The 14,155-nt window shown below is 44.7% G+C and overlaps 1 protein-coding gene across 3 annotated transcripts; it reads right to left on the bottom strand.

Annotated features, from left to right (window-relative positions):
* PVALB (parvalbumin) lies at nucleotides 1-13,152 on the bottom strand. Of its 3 annotated transcripts, none has more exons than XM_013305668.3 (5): nucleotides 13,102-13,152; nucleotides 9,469-9,536; nucleotides 7,403-7,535; nucleotides 6,889-6,998; nucleotides 1-1,604 (listed from the first exon to the last, which is right to left on the bottom strand). In XM_013305668.3, the coding sequence occupies exons 2-5, from the start codon at nucleotides 9,527-9,529 to the stop codon at nucleotides 1,576-1,578; spliced, it is 333 nt and encodes a 110-aa protein (XP_013161122.1). In that variant the 5' UTR covers nucleotides 9,530-9,536; nucleotides 13,102-13,152; the 3' UTR covers nucleotides 1-1,575. The 3 variants fall into 3 exon arrangements, with proteins under 3 accessions (XP_013161122.1, XP_027633603.1, XP_055663971.1); XM_027777802.2 differs by lacking the exon at nucleotides 13,102-13,152 and adding an exon at nucleotides 9,877-9,895; XM_055807996.1 differs by lacking the exon at nucleotides 13,102-13,152 and adding an exon at nucleotides 9,060-9,226 and having other exon boundaries at nucleotides 9,469-9,531.
* Between the last annotated feature and the right edge of the window lie 1,003 nt (nucleotides 13,153-14,155).

Here is a 14,155-nt window from a genome sequence, read left to right as displayed (position 1 = left end):
TCTGTTTTAATTTACTTTATTTATAATACTTAAAAATCAATACATTCTTCAGATCCGTATATACATTGTGCAAAATCAAAGCATTTCTTTTGAACACGCAGCAGGCTCAGCAAAAAGTCCTCCTTGTAAGTTACTGCAGAGTGAAAATCTAGAATGGCTTTAGGGAGTGTTTATTGGCTTCCTGAGCAGCATTGAGTAACCGCTGTGACAGAGAACGGTATTCTGTATAATGTGATGCTGACAGGGTTTCAGCCTTATCTTTTTGTTTATACTAAATCAGCGATAATAAATCTGAATGGAATAAGGTGTTCTTGCTGCAGGGAATAGTTTGGAATCTAGAAAGGGCAAATATCCTTCCTTTTTATTGCAGTAGTAATCACTGCTCTGTCAAGATGGGGGGAAGATATTGCCTAAAAGGATGCCCCCGTCCCCCCTTTAATCTTTGCTTTAAAAAAAAAACCACCAACAAAAAAAACCCCAAAAAAACCCCAAACATAAGAAGCATGAGCTTGGTGCCAAAGTTACCAAACAGGATTTGGGAAACAAGTGTTTAGCTCTTGGCTCTGTCATAGGCTTACTGTTGGCTAATATTTCCTTAGCTTGAGTCTCAGCTTCCTGTATGTAACTCAAGAAGAGACACTCACTTCTCCAGTAAAATTTTAGAAGAAATGGTTTTTGATGTGATTTTTTAATATACCGTTTTAACAGTGGGAGTGTCAACAGCAGCATCACACCTGAATCTTGGTGTCCCCTTTCCTGAAATTCATACTGTTGTTTCTTGTGAGTATTCCATTCTTCCAGTCCCAGATAGTTGTGTAACATTGCTAGTAAAAATATCCTGTATTTCAGAAGTGACTGCTTTTTAATATTTACAAAGTTATCCCCATGCATGATTGGCACCAACTGATATTCCTGTCAAACCTTTTATCCAAAAATCCCCCTGCACAAGGCAAATTTAACGAATGATACAGACAAGGATCAATTTACTGATCACCAAAATGCAGCAAGGGAGATGTAGGCTAAATATTAGGAAATACTTTTTAGCTATAACACTGATTAAGTCAAAAGAGCAAACTGCCAAATGAAGTTGGGTAATTGCCATCACTAGAGTTTTGCCATCACTAGAGATTTTTCAGGCTATGAGTATGCATCCATTTAGCAGGGATGGCTTAAAAATAATGTAGTTGGTTTTGCTGCAGTTCAGAACTGGGACTGAATGACTCATTATAGACATGTTTTATCCCAAATAATATTTTTAATTTCTTCCCACTTTACCCAAGCTAGGGATAAAGCAGCAGGGATGTCAGCAAAAGAGAGTAACATTTTCTCTCAGCGTGTGCCAAGCCTACATGAAATAAAAACAAGCTATAGTGAGAGAGAATAAAGCCCAGATTGATGTGACCTTTATTATTTTAACAGTGTCTTTCAGCACAATTACAGAGTTGCAGGATTGCAGAGAACAGAGCTGGAGTATAAAATAACATAAATAAATAGACAGGAGCCAAAGCAGTCAGCAGGAGGTGGTTGGAATTGGGCAGTGAAGGATGGGTGAAGGGTTTGCATTGGTCAAAGCCTTTATGATTCAGCCACCATAGTTGCAAATTCTGGAGAAGGGAAAAATTTTTTTAAAATATTAAGAAAAGAAATGGAAAGAAGGAGGAAGCATATTACAATGATTACAGACTCACTGGTGTAGCAGAAACATCATAATAACAGAAGAACAAAGAAATCAGAATTAATTAAAGGGAAAGTATGGCTTGGGAAATCTTCCAGTGAAATGAAAGTATTTTTTGAGGGTAAGGGAGAAATGCTATACATGCCAGAATGCCAAGACTGTCCACTGCTATTCATCTGAAGAACTTGATTAATTCCCTGTTATTCCTTTGTAAATCTCAGTGGGATGAAGGCAAGAACTAGAAATTTAATTTTTCAGTGAGATAAATTTCCTTTACTTGGAGGCAAAGTTTGGCGAAGACTCATTAATGAGTCTATCAGAGTATTTGTGTCCCTGTATTATAAATATATTACATTTAAACTCTATTTTGTAATGGCAAGTTGACTGAAAATGACAGATCACAAAAACAGAAGGCTGACACCAACCTGTGTAGCAACCTTGACCACACTGGTGATAACAAGAAAAATTTCTGTGATCTCAGAAGGCCAGGATTTTACCATTTGGCTTTTATTAGTGTTACATCTGTAATATTTACATACATGTATCTATCTGCAGTTTGGGGTCATTTTATGCTTTGGTGTATATATAATCCCTTTCAGCAGGGTGATAAAGCATGGGAAAGGCACGCTTGTATCCTGGTGAATAGCTGCCTGGCATACTGCACTCTGAATACTGTACTACCTGAGGAGGTTATAATTCCTAGCTCCATCTAACCTTGGAACAGTTACATATAAGAATACCTTGCACAGTTGTGTGTGCCTCAGAGCATTAAAAATGACAGACTGGAGGGAATCCCAAGAAGGGCAACAAAGATGATAAAGGGATTAGAGGGTATACAGAGAGAGTGGTTTATAGGTTTAACATAATCAGTTGAGAGGAAAATGGCAAATAGGGGAGGCAGTCATCTGTAAAGGCTCAAGAGGAAATTATTGAAGTCTGACATAATGAAGAGTAATGTCTTGCAACAAGAAAAAGATAGAAGATGAAAATTAGGCATTTTAAAGAACATTCTGATGTTCAGTTGAAAAACGCTAAACTCTAAACTGGGAGATCTTCACTGACTGGTGTGTGCAAACAGGACTTTTGATGATGTGTCCAAAAAACATATCGCCAAATGTTGACAAATCAAACTGAGAAATAAAAGTGTCAGAGAGTTTAAATTAAATCCAAATTTATCCATCATTTTGAAAGATGTAAATCCAAATTAGGATTAGTGATGCTGATTACTTAACACAAAACATATATAAATCCAATACATGGTGGGTACATAGTTTGAAAGTGTTGCAAACTGAATTTAAGAGATAACATAAAGTGCTTGTGATAGAAACTCAGACTATTCTGGGCATAAAGGGGAAAAGGCTATGATTATTAAATCACTGTGTGAATAAATTCTGCAAAGAGAAACATGAACTGCAATGAATTAAACCCTTCCAAAAGGGAAAACTAACTATGCATATTCTAACAGAACAAGTTATCATACTTGCTACTGCTAAATTAATTTTTTTATATAATTACATGTATCTACGGAATATATTTGGGAAAGGTTATTCAGACTTGCAGCCGAATATTGTCTATAATACGTTGTGATATTATCACTGAAGGGCAATATATTTCATGGATACGCTTTCCCAGGGTTTTCAATATACTTCAAAGGCATTTCAGTTGAATAATCTTGTAAACTAGTTCACTATTTCTTTTTGTATCAAGATTAGCCCAACCACAGCTGGCTTGTGGAGGCACTGTTGCAAAGTGTATTCATACATGCAAAACTGTGTATTAGCCCGTCTGTTGGTCGTTCTGACTGGCCTGTTAGTGAGAGAATCCTTGTGATTAACTACATCCTCTTTTCCAGTTGTAATTCTCTTCCCAGACAAAATTACATTATATCTTTCTTTGCACAAATAATAGTTTTAAATTACAGGGATTTAGACTATTTCGTCATGTGAAATAATTTACTAGCTGTCTTGAATCAAAGCTCTGACTTAAAAGGAGGGGGTGGTTTCACTGTGCTCAGTATAGTTTAGCAGTATACACCAGCCTAATGCATACCCTGTAGTATTTTACAGAAATGACAGATAAAATTACAGAGAACCTCTTGTAGGCTAATGATTTCTCTCATCAGACCATGTTTTTTTACATTGTCTGTACAACAGCAAATCTTAGAAAACTTCGTAAGTAATGACTTACACTAGTTTCTTTTAGAAGATGCAAGAGAACAAAGAGGGATAAGAAAAGAAGGACTTCCAAAAGATTTTTCTTTTTTTTCATGACTTTTACCTGTGGCAAGGTCATGACTTATCAGTTGTAATTTTGAATGCTTGATGTCTTGTGTTTACAACACTTGAAGAAAATAATTGAAACATTTTAAAATACTTGCAGAAGCTGAGCTGTATCAAGGAAAAGATTTTGATTTACTTGGTTAAAAATTTTGGGTTTGTCCTGTCTACAGTGCATTATCTTTGAAAATTCTCTGTGTACTTTCTCAAGTCTATTAGTATCAAGAAACTTAAAAGCATGATGTTCATGTCCAATGCTAATACACAAAACAGAGAGCAGAAATCTTCATTTTCTTTTCTCCTCTTTCTTATAAATGTTCTCCTGAAGCTGACAGAGCTGCTTCACCATCACTTCCCAATCCAATATGGAAGCTAATGCTTGTAGTTTTATTAGGTAACCTGGCCTTGACCTGCGATTTTTTCAGATTCATCATCTTCTGTTCAGATCCGTGGAAGATGGAGGGGGCCTGACATCACACAGAAGATGATCATGTCTTGTATGAATAGGCTGCGAGTTTTCAACTATTTGAAACTGGCAGATCAGCCACAAATTACAAATCTTGATTGGACAAGAGGCAAGCTGGTGAAACTGTTTCTGAGCTGAATGGTCTTGCGGGGATGATAAAAGGTTTAAAGCAGGAGACCTAAGATAAGATTTGTGGTGTGAGACCCTAACTGGAAGAAGACTGATTAGGATTAACATTTGTGATGATACATCTGGGAAAGATGGCTCTGTGGTGTTAAAAAATCACTGAAGATCAGCTGTATGGGCTCCACAGGGACAGCATTCAAGGGCTTTCTAGTAAATTAACATTAACCCTTGTGAAAGGCTGTATGTTTGTGATCATTTAGTGACATATGAAGCTGATGTTTGAAACAAAGGCTAAAAGTGATGCCTGACAATTCAGTTACAGAGAAACAAACAAGTGGTATGCAACAGAAATACAGCATTGCAGTACTGAATATGAATGTGATGTACATTTGTGACCGTATATTTTATTTACATAGACAGTTATAATCTGGAAGTGGATTTATGAACCAAAGGAAAAGCTGGAAAGTATTGTCATCCTCATCTTTTGGCCACAGTCCCAGCTGCTAACTTTGCATGTATTTCTAGCCTTTCCAGTGTAACAATTTGCTGTTGGAGTCAAATTTAAGAAATGGAAAAGGAACAGATAACGTTTTACAGTAGGGATATGGCCAGAAGAAGCAAAAGAAAAAAGCCCTTCATCTCTTCTCATTATCAAATATAAATTCAGAGTAATTCCAGTTCAAAGTTAAGGAAGGGTAAAAGTTGCAGAAGAAAGAGATAAGGAGAAGAGGTCTTTCATATTGCTTAATTACAACGTACTGGCTTTCAGGCATTTTCAACTTTTTTTTAAAAAAAAGTTATGGGTAATCTTAAATAAAAAAAAAGTTAATGCTGTATTCTCATGTTTAAGCCAAAAATCATTCTGCAATGTGATTCTTTTACTCCAATTGCTACTGCTTTTGTTTTGCAGCCTTACAGGAATAACTGAAAATTTATCTGATGTGAGGTTGGTGGATCAACTGTGCTTACTTACCTGAATTAAGTTTTCTTCTGAAAATCTTGCCCACTGATTTTAGTACCACTGCCACTAATTTTGATGGGAATAAGGAGGACCCATATAATAAGGCATATGAAATTTAAAATAATTCCACACACTCATCAGGTTCAGTAGCACTGCTGAAGTTTAGCAGGAACTTCCCCTAGATGCTTCACAATTGCTCCTCTGCAACCGTAATATAATCATGATCTGAGAAGTTAAAAGGCCTGAGTCTAGAAACAGGGTCACAGTCACTGATATTCCGGTGTGCTATGAACAGGCAGTTTAGCTGTTCATATAACCTGGGTAATATGTCAGTGGCTGATTTTGTATGTGACTTTTTCCAGCTTCCTAATTAGGAAACTATGTTAGTTAACTGTATTTTACTTTTTTTTCCTTTTTAAATTGCTTTTTATTTTTGGAGACAACATTTTTACAGATCCCAGAGATCAGGTAATACAGAAAGAGTTGAAGGGTTTTTTTTTTAATTTTTTTTTGGATTTCAACCTATCATATGGCTTATCAATATGGTGAAAACTTAGCAATTGCCTGCTGCCTAGGTGATTTACTACTCTGGCCACAAACTTCCACTACTGTCTCCTACAATGAGGAAAGATTTAATTCAGCAATGTATCTCTTCATGTCTCTTCCAGTCTGTCTCAGGGATACAGAAAAAGGAAAAAGGAGAAGTTTTGTATGTGGGCTAATTTATTTCATCCCGAGGGGAACAGAAAACGGCAGTATTTTTTTAAGCAATGCTGTGAAGTAGTTGTTCTTTTCTTGTAGTTCTCATGTTTAGCAAAAAGGAGTGACGGGCTTTCTTAGCTGCAAAGATCCACATAAACACTAGCAAAACCTGAATAGGCAGTTATTGTATAGAAATTCTGTAGCAACCTGGCTGTACTTGGAATTTTAAGAGCCTTGCTTTGCTAAGTCATGCATTACTTTCCTGTTTACTACACATCAAGCAGAAATGCTGGTACTCAGCTTTTTTTTCCTTTCTCTTTTCTAAGTTTTATAGTCAAGCCTGAGTCTTTGAACTCTCAGTGTCCTGATTCTCACTCCACTGAAATCAATAACTTTTCTGTTGAGGTAGACGTGGGCTGGGTACTTAGTGCTGTGCTGTAGTGTGCCTTAACTACGTCTCCGTTTCAGTCAGCTCTTGCCCCCTCTAGTGTTGGAACTCAGCCCCTGTTTCCCCTGAAGCCTGCAAGCAAGGTATGGCAAATGTAGCAGGACTTTGCATTTCATTAAATCCGACTCGTGCCCTTCAGAAGGTCACAGCCCCCAGCGATTCCTAGACTTCCTCAGTTCTTGTAAGAGTAATACTCGACTGTTACTGTCAAAGTTTACTCCTCTAATCACATACCATCAGCTCCAATTTTACCATCACCGTCCTTATCACCAGCAGCCAGAAGAGCCTTTGTTTCCTTGTCTGAGAGGTCTCTTCCATCAGGGGTAAAGCCCTTCAGTACAAACCTAAAGAAGAGGCATGGAAAAAAGGAAAGTTGTTTTTTTTCTCCCCAGAACAGTTTCACTTCATATTTATTTGAGATGTGATATGAGTTGGAATGCAAGGTTGTATCATCTGTTGTTGACATTCTTTAACATTCAGGAGCACTTTATTCTGAAACTGCACTTGACTGAAGAGGTATCTGCAAGGTATTGGTCATTCATGTGTTTCGGGGATTCTGCAATAAAAGTTACAACTAGCTGCCTCCAACACACTTTAGATCATATAATCAGCAAACAACTGATTATTGCACACCAAATACTAGCCAAGAGATTGAATTGTATGCTATTATTTAGTCTTGTAAAAAAAGAAAACAAGAAGGCAGACTCTTAAGGCAAGGTTATTTGAGAAAGGATGTATCTTTACTTACTTTAATTCTTCCTCTTCGATGAAGCCACTTCGATCTTTATCAAGAATATGGAAAACCTTCTTCACATCTTCCGGGCTTTTCTTCTTCAACCCTACCATCTCGAAAAACTTCTTGTAGTTAAAAGATTCTGCCGCTACAGGGGATGAAAAGCCAGGATTAGAAAAATCGTTGCAACATATACCACACCACACACCCACCCCCATCCCCCATGGTTTTCTTCCATCCTGCTGCGTGATCTACCCTGGGAGGCACAGTCGAGTCCAGCTGTGGTAGGAGCTGATGTACGTGCTGTAATTGTCCACGCTTCACAGGCGTTAATTGGAATAAACACAAGGGGAAAGGGACAGTGTCTCCGTTTTGCAGATGAGGAGCTGAGCTACAGAGGGACGGAGACTTGCCCAAGGTCACACAGGAAGTCAGTGACAGAGTTGGGAGCTGAAGTCTAACCTGCCTGGTCTTTTTCAGTGCCTTTGCCTTAAACCCTTTTTTTGCTAAGTTTTCCACTAAAACAGTCATCTGAGAGCGGACTCTTGACTATTAGATCGCTGTCACTTCCTCACATTTCCACCCCTGGGAAAAAAACCCAAGAACCCGCTCTTGCTCAACCACGGAGCCTAGCACTGCCGAGAAATGTTTTGGAGCACATGGCTGTTCCAGTTCCGTTTCGGTTTTCCCGAAGGCTTCCTAGAAATCAGCGGTGCATTTCGACCGCTGAAGGTACGTGCAGTGGTGGTTTGTAAGCTCAGAGACTGCGAGGGAGTGCTGTGCTGTGCTGCCTGCAGGACCTTGTGAGGCACGATCGCCGGGGGGGAAACCCACAGCCTGGAGCCCCTGAGATCGGAGCCGAGGCAGTTTACCTGCTCCACCTCTCCCGTCCTTTAACCTCACCCGCTGTTGTCACACCCATGCAGCCTAACGGCTGTCGTGTGGGCTGGTAATCCGATAGTGACCTCCAAGACGTGCTGGGACCTTTTTTTTTTTTTTTGGTTGTTTCCCCGCGCATCCTTATTCCCGCCGCAGCTTTTCCTATGACATAAAATTAAGGAGGCTCAGTCTTTCGAGATCTGCTTGACAGATCTACCATTAGTTGCTGCTAATTGCATCTGCGCCGGGACTTGGAGGTGGCCCTAGAACAATAGATGCTAATGAGAAAAAGCAGCTGCTGGATCGAGCTGAGCAGTTTGTCGGTCTCGTCGACCCTCCGGCCGCTGGGTTTAGCCGAGTTCGGCAGGTTTCGCGCTCCCGCCCGTTCGCGAAGGTCACGGCACAGCCGGGGGCAGCGAGGGGCTGCTCCCTGGGAGGTAATGGGCAAGGGGCGAGATAACGTGCACCCCGGAACACGGTTTCTGGCGTTTCTTTGAGAGCAACATTAAACACCTGAGCCTCGGTAAACGCGCAGCGGGGGTTGCTGTCAGTTTAGGGATCGCGATGAATTAGAGGGGTAGGGAGCGTCTGAAAGCCGGAGGAGTCTGAGAGGGAAGCAGGGACCGCTGCAGTCCTGCAGAAAGCTGCTGCAGTGGAGCCGCGCACCTGCTTGCTCTACTGTTGCCTTCTGCTCCGTCCCGAAAAGCAAAGCCCACCCGGGGATTCCGCATAGGAAGTAAGGAAAGAGCCGTTTCCTATCTCCTAGGAACGAGCAACAGCAGCTCTGTAATACCTGAAACCGAATTTCCGGGGTGAGTGGGAAGCCGCCGACACCCGCGGCTGACTTCCCTATCCCACATCAAGATCCAATCCAGTCTGGTCTCCGAGGGGTTTGTTCCCTTTGACAGTATGTATCCTCTCAGTAGAAGCAAAGTCTGTCCGCAGTTCCTGCTTGCTTTCCTTTAGAATAAATATTTCACCTCTGTAATATGCAGGGCAACTTTGCTGAGGATGCAGCCCCGTACTTAATAAACCTGTCAGGCTTCCACTACACTTCAGAAAACACATCCTCATTTGATATTTTGTTTAGCCGGGTCCTCTAATCTTCCCCGAGCTTAAATAAATGCACTGCTACTCTAAGATGAAAGGACGAAAGGGGATGAAAAGAGGGGAAAGGAGAAAAAAAACCCCAAACCGCTCACCTGAAAAGGCTCCCACAGCCTTCTTGATATCCTCAGCGCTGAGCACGTCAGTCATAGCCATCCTGCAACTGTTTGAACAGGGAAGCAAGTGCGAAAAGATTAAAAAGTGCTTTTCTCATCATTTCTGCTCATATGACCAAAGCTGCAGTGCTGTGTGGGGATGGCACACCGGGAGAGGCTGGACCCATGCCAGCTCTCTAGCTCTGCGTGGAGAAGTGTCGTGGGCTGCTGCTCTCCAGTTTGCAGAGCAGCAAGCAGTCGGTCCACAGACGCGAAGGTTCGGCTAAAGAGAGGGCACGAGGGTGCCTTTGCGGGGACGGCGTGGGGGAGGGCGTGAGTGGGGGGTCCCTCCCTTGGGAAGTTGGAGCCTAAGCCTTACTGGCACAGTGCCAGAGTCTGTCGTGATACCGGCTGGAGAAAGAGTTGTGCCAAGGTCAAGTTCTGGGGTGCGGTGGAAGAGCTAGTGATGCAGGGACGAGCCTTGTCCTCTAGTAAGTCAGGAGGAGCTTTACCAGTTATATTCGGTGATGAGGAAGGAGCTGCAGCATATGCCACGCTTCAGGCGGCTCTTGAGGTCGGGAAGCAAATATAATGTAGCTTTGGAACATTTGCCTTACCGTTCAAACACTTTAAATGTCTTCCCCTTCTCCCTCCGCACTCCCCCCCACACCCCCCCTCCCCGTTCACACACATACTCCTTTTAGACCTCGTTTCTTTCGGGCCAATCCATATTAAGCATCATCATCGCTGAATTAATTATCACATCCCTGCGAATCCCACAGATTCCGTTTGTAATGCACAATATGCTGCAGAATCTTCTGCGATATGATATGGTGAAACGGGATGCGAGGTGACAACGTGCTCGTGTGGAGCTCCTGTGCAGTGGTGGGCTTCCCAGGCGGGACCGGGCACTTCCCGACATCGTAAAAAAAAAAAAAAAAAAAAAAAAAAAGATTTAGGAATAGTAGTGTAATTTGTAATTTTTAGGTTCTTGGTTGTTTGGGGTTTTTTTCTCTCCAAGAAACTGTGCCCATTTTTCACATGAAATATGGCAAGCAATCCAACGTGTTGGCAGGCTGGGCGGGAGCCAGGCTGGGTAGCCAAGGTTGGAGCCCAGTAGTAGGGCAGATCTCCGCAGGAGTGTTGGCACCTCTGCCAGGAGCGGTGGCCGGGGGACGCAGGGGCTGCGGTCGGGTACGGCCCGATCCCGCGGGCGCGGTGCGGCCCTGGAGGGGAGGCGGCTGCTGCGGGCACGGGGGGCTCCCTCAGCCGTGCCTCGGCGGTCCCAAAAGTACGGGCTCCCTCGGCGGCCCGAGTTCAGCTGTAACGGGTGAGTCATTAGCATGCCACAGCGCAGAAGGATGGAGGAGGAGGTGACACTGGGGTCCCCTTTTCCTTTTCTTTTTTAAACAGCGACTCGTCGTTGGAGGAGGGACTGTCGTTTTTCCCTCGTCGTTACTCCCCCACCCCCATCCCCCCAGTTTCCGCGTATTTCCTGAGATACAAGAGAGCCTCAGTTTTCTCCAAGGACAAGTAAGAAGGCGGGTGGGGGAGCCGAGTCCCTCTCCCCAGGCTGAGCGTACCTTCCCCAGACCCGCAGGGCGAGCGGGGCTGGGCGCCGGCCGCTGGCCCGAGGCAGCCCCGCGGGGGGCTCCGCGCACCCCCCGTGGGCGGCTCCGGCCCGGCTGCCCCCGTTCGGAGCTGGGAGCGGGGGGCGCCGTGGGGCCAGTGCTGCGGTTACTCGGGCTGTAGCGGAGTTCAGCTTGCAGAAGGGAGTTGAAAAAAGCCTTGTGTAGCATCGGTGAAAACCCGATCGTTAGGTCTGTTTTACGCTTGGGTTGAATGTGGACCCATCGATAGACAGCTGTTTACAAAAGAAATCGATGTGCCTGATCTTATGCAAGTGGCGCCCCGTTACTTTTCCCCAATGGCAGAGGAGAGCCCCTCCGTGTTGCCAGCGCAGGCGCCTCCGGCCTGGCGGGGTGCGCCCGTCCGCTTCCCTGCTCGGCTAAATTCAGCATCGGTGCAGTCCGCAAAGGAGCTGGGCCTTAGTCCCCACAGTTCCTTTCATTTCTCACGAACTTTTTGCAAACCCGTTGTGGTGGTATCCTCGTTCTTGGAGCCACAGGGCCTCCTTTTAGGTCCCTACAAACAGCAACGCTCCTGACAGTCCGCCAGCGAGGATGCTCTCGTTGCGGGTGACTCGTGTTTCGGTGTCAGCCCCTCTCTGCTGACGAGGCAGAGCACATTTGGAAGGCTGCCCTCGGAGGTAACTCAAGCCGGTGGCTGGCAGGGGCGATGCGGCCGCCGGGCGGGTTAACGGGCCTCCCGCCGCCCGCCCGGGCGCGGTCCGTGCCGTGCGCCCGGGCGGCAGCGCGGCGGCTCCCCCGCATCCCCGGCGGTGCGCGGACCGCCCCTCTCCCCGCCGTCATCGGATCTCGTCCTGCTGCGAAGGCGAAACGTGAGAGGTGCCAGAAAAATGAGGCTTCGGGTCAGGTGGGGCCGTTGGTACAGCGCAAACAACATTTCCCCTCGCTTCCCGTGCCCTGCGGAGCCGAGGGGCCGTACCTGCCGTGGCCAGGAAAGTGACAGCAGCGACATGCAGGCTGACGAAGCGGACAGTTTGAGACCTAACGTGGAGGGGTGGCGGAGGCCCGTCTTTGATCTCATCAGTGCATCCGTTTTAAGGACAGCTAGCAAACTCCTAGAAGCTTTTAGCCACGAAGCTTTAGTCAACACTGTTATGTTATTCTCATATAAAAGGCGTTTCACGAGCTGGCAGTTTCACGCTCGACCCCTTCACCTTTTTCTCATCAGCCCTGCGAGTTGAATGACGCGTTTTTCTTTATGTCTGAGATTTTGCCAGTTTTCCTGCCCGAACTATTTGCAAAATCCACACCGTGGATTTCCGAGTTGTCTGCACAGAAGCTTTTGTATAGATCAACTCCCCCTTCCACCAGCTCCAGAATGGTGATATTCTTGCTAAGTAAACTATTTACGTTAAATAGAAACCAACCCGCCCCTGTCAAAAGCAAACAACTCAGGGAGAATTGAGTGATCAGCAAGAAGCCCCCACACCAAAAGCTGAAGCAGAAAGCTGGGGGTCCTTTGCAAAAAGGCTCACACATTTCCTTTATCTTCCTAATGACCACACCAAAGAGAGCAACTTCATCCCCTCGCTTACGGTCGTCTGTGCATAAAGAGAGCTGTCATTTCTGCCGGGTCTTTTGGAGGGGTTTTTCGCCTTCGGTTCACGACTGAGCTTTTCAGTAAATTCTGTTCACTGAGCCCTTGCTCACGTTCTCGTGCACTCCCACCCCTCCCTTTTTTGTTATTTCCATTTTCTCACTTTCTCTTCTCCTTTTCTCCTCATCTCCCCTCAATGACTTCACCTATTTTTGCCTTTTAATGGCCCTTTCTTCTCGTTTGGAGTCTTCTCTGCGGGAAGCCATTCCTCAGGATTTGGGAAATTTGCATCTCTGTCTCTGGGCTTTTGTTTGTGGCGGGGGGCCGGGGTCAGAGCGATGGGAGAGACCCTTATCTGCTTTCCTTCGGGCGAGGTCCCAGGGTTCCCGCCGGGAACGGGTGAAGCCATGTTTGCTGTGGAAGTTTGAACATTTTCTTGCTACTTACCTTTCGGATCTCTCCTAAGCACGCTTGGAAGGGGTGTTAGATATGGAGGTGGTCAAAAAGAGATGGAACCCGGGGTAGGAACCCCACTTATATAATCTCTCCTGCTCTTTCTATTTTTGGCAGGTGATACCCACTCCTCACTGGTATCAGATATTCAGGGATTTTGGTGGCGGTGTCACATTTATCTTTCCCTTAACTAATCAAGGAACACTATTAATAATCCTTGGCGCTCACCTTCCCTTGGCTGTGAAAACCCATTACCTCGGCAAACCGACGGTCCGCTTGAGACTTCATTGTCAAGGGGGGGCAGGCGGTGTGCGTGAGCTGCCTGGGGGCAAGTGGGCTTCCCTTTCATCTGGCCCGGGCGGCCCCGGGGAGGTGAAGATGAATCAGGAGGTTCAGTTCGAGAGGTGGTACTCTGCTCAGAAGGAAGGGAATAGGGAGATGCAACCTCCTTAGAGTGAGGGGAAGCAAAGACATACTCAGGAGCTTGTCCTTTCCTCTCTTCAGCCGTGGCAGGTACTAAGAGAGAACAGCCCTAAACTGCCCCCTGCACCCAAAGCTGCCACATTCAGCTTTACCTCTGGGCCTTGAAGAAGGGCAGAAATGATTTTCCCTGAAGGCAATAGCAAATGCAATTCTGTAGTTCTGGTTGCTTATACTTAAAGGAGCATCCAAAATCTCCATTCTGGGCCCCACTGGGCAAGGTGCTGTAGTAGTCTGAAAAATTTACAACCTGAGCTTTTTTAGCAGAGGCAGGGCTTTGTAAATGAAGAGATACTACATATACAGTCATAATACCCTGACTGTAACTTTTTCAGCATATAAATTCTTTTTGTGCTGAGTTGCTCATTCTGGGGAGAGACACCCTTGAAGACACCTCTATTTTTACACCGTCAAGCAATAACAACAACAATAAATATGCCATTGAGACCCATTTGCCATTTGGTAATCCATCTGGGGACACTTTTCCTGGTATTTAATGTTTCTCTGGCAAGGGGAAACATTTTATAAAGAACTAGGAATCACATTTATCTGGAGTATATTTGTGAGT

This window comes from Falco peregrinus, chromosome 6 (genome assembly GCF_023634155.1).
Source record: "Falco peregrinus isolate bFalPer1 chromosome 6, bFalPer1.pri, whole genome shotgun sequence".
Lineage (NCBI taxonomy): Eukaryota > Metazoa > Chordata > Aves > Falconiformes > Falconidae > Falco > Falco peregrinus.
Note: the sequence above shows the minus strand (reverse complement) of the source record. Positions and strands in the feature narration are given on the sequence as shown.